General features: G+C 33.8%; 1 protein-coding gene across 1 annotated transcript; it reads right to left on the bottom strand.

Annotated features, from left to right (window-relative positions):
• Positions 1–396: 396 nt before the first annotated feature.
• Positions 397–3,509, bottom strand: LOC143902265 (uncharacterized). The gene is made up of 5 exons (XM_077415003.1): positions 3,122–3,509; positions 2,946–3,036; positions 2,649–2,794; positions 1,907–2,039; positions 397–1,821 (listed from the first exon to the last, which is right to left on the bottom strand). Exons 1-5 carry the CDS (start codon positions 3,256–3,258, stop codon positions 1,768–1,770), a joined length of 561 nt encoding a protein of 186 aa, XP_077271129.1. The 5' UTR covers positions 3,259–3,509; the 3' UTR covers positions 397–1,767.
• Positions 3,510–8,174: the final 4,665 nt, after the last annotated feature.

The following is an 8,174-nucleotide window of genomic DNA, read 5'->3' as shown; positions in this document are numbered from 1 at the left end:
ACATATACACAATATTCGATGATTTTAAATAAAGCAAATTGCTGTAAACAGAACGATCGCAGCAATAATATTATAATTGCACTATTGTCTGTTTATCTGTCAATATCTGTTTGTAATGTAAAATATTGCTACATATTGAAACTTAATATTTATTAATTAAAATTACAAAAATGTACCTGAAATATAATGAAAGTTGCCAAAATGCCAAAAAGTAAAATTAATTGAAAGTCGAACAAATTTAGATTGTTGATAAGGACATAGACCAACTACAAGTAATAGAAGCCGATTGAGTCTGATATGCAAACAGTCGATACAGATCATTTCTTTATTGAGCATTGAAATGCAATTGACGGAAAAAAATTGATTCGCTTGTTTTTTGTTTACTTGCCGATTGAGTTTTCTTGTTTCCTTTTTTTTTTTTTTTTTTTTTTTTTTTTTTTTAATTTTAATTCAACACAAATTGTCTAATTTAATGTACACGCAAAATATGACAATATACCCCCGTGTGATCAAAGTACCTTATGAAACAATTTTTGCTGGCTATTTACACCTTTTTTTAGAGAAAAGTGTGTGGTGCAATCGATTGATTTGAGTATGGCAGCAACGTAATAATGATAACAGATGTTTATTTCCCATAAAGAAATTCACTTCGTGAAGAGTCTTGCGTGACAGCGGACTGCGCAGATGCGATTCCACCCCTTATTCCAGCGCGTTATACTGTAACGTTCCTCATTCTATAGTACTCGCTGTCTTGAGTTACGGTTATGTCTTCGCAATGGTACAACTTGCACTTGAAATGTCGACGTAACGGTTGTCAATATATATTGTTGATAAATGTTACATATAATTCTTTCTTGAAAATATCTTTGATTCGAGTAGATTTGTATTTCCTAAATGGTGTTTTCTTACTTTTGTTTGCTGATTGAATATATTCTATAGTTTTGTTTCTTTTTTTATTTAAATATTCAGTTGAGTTGCCTAATTTTATTGACATGCAGTGCATAGTGAACGAAACATCGCCGTGAGATCAACATATTTGGCCATTTACATTTTTATTCTAGAAGGGATGCACAGTTAAGTGATCGATTTTTATGTGACAATAAATTAACAGATGTGTTTCCATCAGCAAGTGTTTTGTTGAGGGACTTGTGCGACAGTTGACGGTGCAAGTGCGGTTCGACCCCTTCCAGCGTAATATATTTTATTTTAACGTTCTTCTTTCTAGTGTGTGTCTTAAATTTTGTCTTAAGTGTTGACGTTTGATTCTTGAAGAAGAATCTTAGCTCGATACCTTGACGTAATGATTATATATCAATATACATTGTTGGTAAATATCAGGAAATTTTCAGTAAAAATATCTCTATTTTATGTACGTTTGTGTGTTTTCTAAATTTTATTTTCCAAAATCTTACATCCATATGTGTTCAACATGCTTGATATCTGTACGATATATTTTATATTTACATTTCGGATTTCATATCGCAATATCTCCGTCCGTAGGATACGTAGAAAAAAAATAAAAACATTTTCTCCTTATATAAATCGAACCCAAGCTATCGATTGAGCTTACTTAGAACTTAATCGATTTATAGCCAATTTCTTCACCGTTGGATAACTCTATCCTTCGATTAACCATAGTTAACCGCACTCTTCATTTTTTTCTGAAGGTGCAGTTAGAAAGAATATTAACTTTTTAGATTATAGTTTGTAATTTGTTTTAATGTGCTAATTAGTTTCTTCACTATCATTATTTCACTACACTTTACATCAATTCTGCATCGAATGAAGAACGGTGAAATACGACACTGCCGTGCTCAGTAACTATAATAACACATAACTTTTTATTTTTATCTATCTATAAAATATATTTTACATTTAACACTATTTTGAAAAATATTCTTCTTACCGTAGCAGCACCTTCTAACGATCCCACGAATAGCCCAGCAATATTCATAGTGAACGCCTTGGTACCTTTTTGCAAGAGAAACAGGATCATTTTTTGTATTTGCAACGGAGTAACGTACCACTGGACATTGTATCTACATTATGATAAAATAATTAATGATTGAGAAAGATAAAAAAAATCTGCCAATAAATTTGATACACGTTAAGACTCCTACTGGCTTGATTGCCAAATCTACGTTGACAGTACAAACAGTGTTACACGTTGCAAAATTGTGAACTGAAAAGCGTAAAGCTAAACTATTCTTTCGACGTACAACGTTATTTTTTGTTTTAGTGCAGTAATTTTATATTTAAAATAATTGTCGTAGTGTGTTAAGTATAGGTACCAAAGACTCCTGTTTATAATATGTGAAAGTAAATATTTATTTCAATTTGGCAGCTATCGGCTAAGGATGGCTTGTTTTCGTCTTTAATTAAGTACAATTCAATTCAACATGTAGATTTCGCTAACAAAAGAGGAATTTTTGGTATATTCTATCGATTACAAACATTATCTTATTGAAAAAACATTTTTATTTTAATATACGTCGTAAGAATTTTCATGATACACCTATTTTTCTCGCTTTTGATGTCATCAATTCAAGATGGCTGCAGTGAGTGAACAGAGGCCTTAACTGTATTTTTTTATTGCATTGATTGATATAAATGCGCATGTAATTATATTATATAAATATTATCCTTACACGGTGGTAAATACCTCATTATTGTGATTCGTAATTTCCTGTGCGAGAAAGTTTGCTGCAAACATGTAACAAAAATGGATGATGAAAAATATTAATCGTAACAAAAGTTCTTTAACGTCACAGCTAAGGGATACCATCTGAAAAATCTAAAGTACAAGTGCATCTTAATGATTGTCGTAAAACTAAATTAATAACGTCAAACCAAATAATAATAAATTAGAACTCTTAATGGAAATTTAATAATAATTGGTCTCGTTACTGTTATTAAATATATTATTAAAAGAAGGCGATACGTACCCGAAAAAAATTCAGACTCGCGCAAATCACCCCGACTATTATCAACAAGGAGAACATTACTTTAAATCTAGATATTGTCGATTCGGAGAATCTTCAAAAGAAAAAAAACATTATTCTATACGCGATATTATCGATTATTATAAATGTTGTATAATTACTGTTATATGAATACCAACTTCATAGCTTTGCGATGCATATCCACGGCATAAATTAATCCCTTATAAATTAAATTCTTATTCTTCAAGCTGTTTTTTTCCAGAATTTCAATTGTTATTGCTTGTTTAACGCGATAACTGCGTGATTTATTTGCCATAACTATATAGGTCTCTTCAAATTTACGATCAAGAGACACGGTAGTGTCTCGCGCCAAGTACACGCGGAGCGAGACCGACCGTGACTCTTTTACGCGACGCGACGAGTTGCGAGTACCCGAGATGTTGAGATCTCGATAACGAGTGAACGGATCAAGTTCTAAGTAGGCTTGATCGATAGCTTGGGGTCCAATTAGGGGGGGGGGGTTTCTCTCATAATATTCCGCTACGTGCCCTACGAGCGGAGATATTGCGACGCAAAGTCCAAATGTGAAAATTTATTTTTAAGATACGTCTCCTCCTCCTCCGTCTCCTCCTAACGCTGCGATCTATTATGACGTCATCAGAGAAACGTCACTTTCACTTTTTCGACGCTGGCGGCGCAGGTATCGCCAGTTTCGATATCGCGCGCGTATTTCAAAATTAGGTCGATAAACTTATCGGTCAGGAGGAAGATTTCTATTTAAGTAAAAATTAGGTATATATATAATAAATATTGAGTCAACGGAAAAGTAGGTTCTCTATGCTTGGCAGAAAGTGCCGCTAGGGAATTTTTAAGTCGATTCTTATGAATCAAGCTTGAATTTGATGTCTATGTATCCCAGATTGCCGATGACAAGGTCTCCAGATAGTGCGCTTTATAGTTTTCGGTGTCCAGGTGTAATAATACGTTGAATTCGATGTCTACGTGTCCCAGGTCGCCGATTACGACGTCCAGATAATGCGTTTCGTAGTTTTCGGTGTCTAAGTGTATTAATACCTTGAATTCGATGTCTACGTGTCCCAGGTTTCCGATGACGACGTCCAAATAATGCGCTCCGTAGTTTTCGGTGTCCAGGTGTAATCGTACGTTGAATTCGATGTCTAGGTGTCCCAGGTTGCCGATGACGAGGTCCACATAGTGCGCTTCGTAGTTTTCGGTGTCCAGGTGTAATAATACGTTGAATGCGATGTCTAAGTGTTTCAGGTTGCCGATGACGATGTCTAGATAGTGAGCCCCGTAGTTTTTGGTGTCTACGTGTATTAATACCTTGAATTCGATGTTTAGGTGTCCCAGGTTGCCGATGACAACGTCCACATAGTGCGCTCCGTAGTTTTCGGTGTCTACGTGTATTAATACCTTGAAATTTATGTCTAGGTGTCCCAGGTTGCTGATGACGAGGTCCAGATAGCGCGCTCCGTAGTTTTCGGTGTCTAGGTGTAATAATACCTCGAATTCAATGTCTACGTGTTCCAGGTTGCCGATGACGAGGTCCACATAGTGTGCTTCATAGTTTTTGGTGTCTAGGTGTACTAATAACTTTAAATCTGAATGGGTGCGTTCAGCCGATACTCCGCTAGCCAAGCAATCGTGAGCAGTCGCTCGTTTTCGCTCGTTTCCTCTCGTGAACGTGCAATGAAGATCAATATACTACAAAATATTACTTCAAAGAACGAGGATTTGATACTTAAAGGGATAACTGATGCCGTAGATATTCATCGGCAAACAATGAGATTGGTATTTGTGTAATATATGTATTTATGTAGATATGTATATGTGAATATAAAACGCGTATAATATTTAACATTTATTTGTGTTTGAAGATTATCCGAACTAATTGTATCTAAATTTGAGGCAATGTTGTTTTGTTTAATAACAATCGGAGTAATTTTTTTAAGTCTCTGTCTCTTTCGAGTAAGTCTTGAATATCGTCCAAAAATAATGATTTATGGATGATTTATTATTTCTTGATTTACAATTTTATGTTAAGAGTATGTAATCTGTTACTAAACTAATGTAATCTGTAATCTACTACTAACGAGACTCCTAGAGATATCATTGCCACCTTTGACTAGAGAGGATACGGCCTTAGAGGCGTTCAGGCATAATCCCACGGATGGTAGCTTCGCACCACCGGCCGCTCGACCGAGTGCATGAACCAAATATCCGAACCTGCGGTTCCTCTCGTACTGAGCAGGATTACTATCGCAATGACTGGTCATCAGTAGGGTAAAACTAACCTGTCTCACGACGGTCTAATTACTACGTATACTGATTAAAAAATTATGCGTATAATTGTTTTGTTTTATTATATCGATTTTTATTTTTGCTCTTTAATCCTTTTGCTACGGAGCGACCGAGATGCGAACGGCTCTTAAGTGGCCAAAGTGTCAAACCACCGATATACGCGAGTCGGCCGAGAGAGCTAAGCACACGTTTAACGCGTTCAATTATTATATGTAATAAAACTCAATAACAAAAACATTTAAAAAATTTGTTAACAGTAACAATTCAAGTTAACATTTCAAATTGCTCGGCCGCAGTGAGCATATGTGGACAATGGACTAGTCACTGCTCGGCCGCAGCGAGCAGTATAATGAACAGTGACTGTAGTTACTCTCCGTACCAAAAGGGTTAAAATTAATTTACTAACATGTACAGCAGAATAAAGGTTAGAACATATACAGGGTGTATCACACCACACGTCCCACCCGAATTTTCCGTAAATGTGAAGTGACATTAGGAAATTGGACAGAAATGTTAAGCCTCAAATCCTATCCGAAGAATTGAATAAAAGTATTTCCGTTTTCCGGAACTAACCGAAAGTATAAGTAGCAACTGAGAGTCAATTTTGAAATCTCAAATGGAAACATATGTATAGGGTTGAACACATGTAAGGTCCAATAAAAGATGTTTCTTTTTTCAGACACGAAACTTTGTATTATTATTTCGACATCATCACCTTTCGATTTTCCAATCGTTTCTCCTCAACGGTTGGAGATACTGTGATTATGTTCAAATAAAAAATAATTCTGTTTTGAAGCTCTATTCAACGATACCCTACACGACATGTTCTCATTTAAGATTTCAAAGTCGACTCCAGTTGCCACTATTTCCGATCAGTTCCGGAAAACGGAAATACCCTCATTCGATTTTTTGGATAAGATTGGCGCTTAACATTTCTCTCCAACTTCCTGTCACCTTGCGTTTACGGGTAGGGCGGATAGTTTGATACACAGTGTATATAGATAAACGGAGTATAACTATATACGATCTTAGATATTTCGTATCTTAGATATTTCAGGTAATGTCGTCCGCAGAAAATGCTAAGGAAATTTTGCTGCCTTTTGTATTTTCAGTTTGCAGTGTTTTTTATTTGTTCGTAGCCAATTATATCGGACAGGATATAATAAATCATAATAATCATATACATGTTACCGCGTAAGATATTTGTTTGTAACTTTACAATTATATATATATATATATATATATATATATATATATATGAAAGTTTATTTTATATCATTCTATATTGAAAGTAAAGATTAACATTGTTTTGCTTTCTCATAGAGGAAGCTTTGTTTTCGTAAATTCGTATCCGCACAAAATTACCTTTTTTAAAAAAAAGGTAAAAAAAGGCGCCAAGTACACGTATAGTAGTGTATATGTTGTTATTTAAAAAAAAAGAAAGTGGTAGTATTATACCTCGAAAAAACCTAAGTAACAAGTGGTAGATCTTTATATCTCGAAAAATCTCGAAAAAATCTAAGCAGTAGTACCTTTATTTCCAAAAAATTATAACCCAAGTGATACACGTCACAAAATTATGTTACCTTATCAAAAAGAAGAGTCGCGCTCAAGTGATCTATTACAATTACAAAAAAGAAATGATATCTTTTTAAATTAGAGCGCCAATTACAGAGAGAACATGTATATTGCCTCAAAAAATAATTGTTGCACTACTTTGAAAAATCTTTACATTGTGTCAATTAGAAAAGAATGTATGATAACAATTTTATAAGATTAAAAAATTTTATATAAATTTAACAAGGGAATACAAGATATTTAAATACAAAGTTTACATGTGTATTTTTTAATGGTCACAAAGAATTACAGAGGTAACAGTACAAAATACAAATATTTTATTAAAATATTTAATCCAACGAGGGAATACAATTTGTATTTAAATATAAAGTTTATATATGTATTTTTAAATAGAATAAATAATTTAATCACAAAGAATTACAAAGGTAACAGTACAAAATAAAAATATTTTATTAAAATACGTAAATTTTTCTTGTCAAAAAACTTGGCGTTGATGTTAGATTTTTACATGTAAATATTTAATAATTTTTTTTTTTAATGTACTTAATTTGCGATGTAAAAATGTATTTAATTTCAACGCTGTAACTAAAACGTGCAAAGTATGTAAAACTAAAGTTACTAATTATTGACCATGTAATAAGCAGAGAATGTATTAAAAATATTCTTATCTAATTCTTTAAATTATGAATTTTTCGCACTTTATTCGCAAAACATAAAAATTAAAAAAACTTTTATTTCTGTCACAGTAGTATTCTACAATGGTTCATGATTTCCGCATTATTCAATAAGTTCCTTTGTGTCATCATGTAGCTCTCAAAATACGAACAGCGTTCGAGCTTGGCGAGCTGATCTCCGAGAGTAAAATAACGTCGTGTCGATTTGCGAGTAGGTCTTGAAAAGTTCGCTCGCCGAGAGCTGCGATTCATTCTCCGTTATAGGTACTCTTTAGGAATATGTCCATTTGCGAGAATCAATCTCGAGAGCTACTCTCGAGAGTTTTACTCGCAGGTGGACACGCACCATTAAAGTTATTATAACATAAACAAAAGTTAAAGTAAGGCTTGTGGTAAACCTCGTAAACTTTGACATGCAAAATAATTAAATTTACTAAAATTAAATGTTTTTATTACACATAATTCAAGCTAAACTAATTAATATTATCTAAGGCGTAAGACGTTACGGCAATGCCTATGCAATAGCCAATACGTGTGCTACCTACTGTTACTACGTTTACGCGAGCGCGTTACTTCTGTAGTAACTTACGATAATTCACTCGTTTACGCGGAGTAAATTATTGTAAGTTACTACAAAATCCCGTTTACGCGAAGGAAA

Source organism: Temnothorax americanus, unplaced genomic scaffold (genome assembly GCF_048541705.1).
Source record: "Temnothorax americanus isolate GAGA-0224 unplaced genomic scaffold, ASM4854170v1 Scaffold391, whole genome shotgun sequence".
Classification (NCBI taxonomy): Eukaryota; Metazoa; Arthropoda; class Insecta; order Hymenoptera; family Formicidae; genus Temnothorax; species Temnothorax americanus.
This window is presented reverse-complemented; position numbering and strand designations above follow the sequence as displayed.

Bases quoted from the DNA above. Each gene is read 5' to 3' on its own strand.
- LOC143902265 (XM_077415003.1), bottom strand. From the start codon at position 3,258: ATGGCAAATAAATCACGCAGTTATCGCGTTAAACAAGCAATAACAATT. The intron at 3,037-3,121 runs GTTGGTATTCAT...TTTCTTTTGAAG, and splicing joins ATGCATCGCAAAGCTATGAA to ATTCTCCGAATCGACAATAT. The intron at 1,822-1,906 runs GTAAGAAGAATA...GTGTTATTATAG, and splicing joins CGTTAGAAGGTGCTGCTACG to TTACTGAGCACGGCAGTGTC.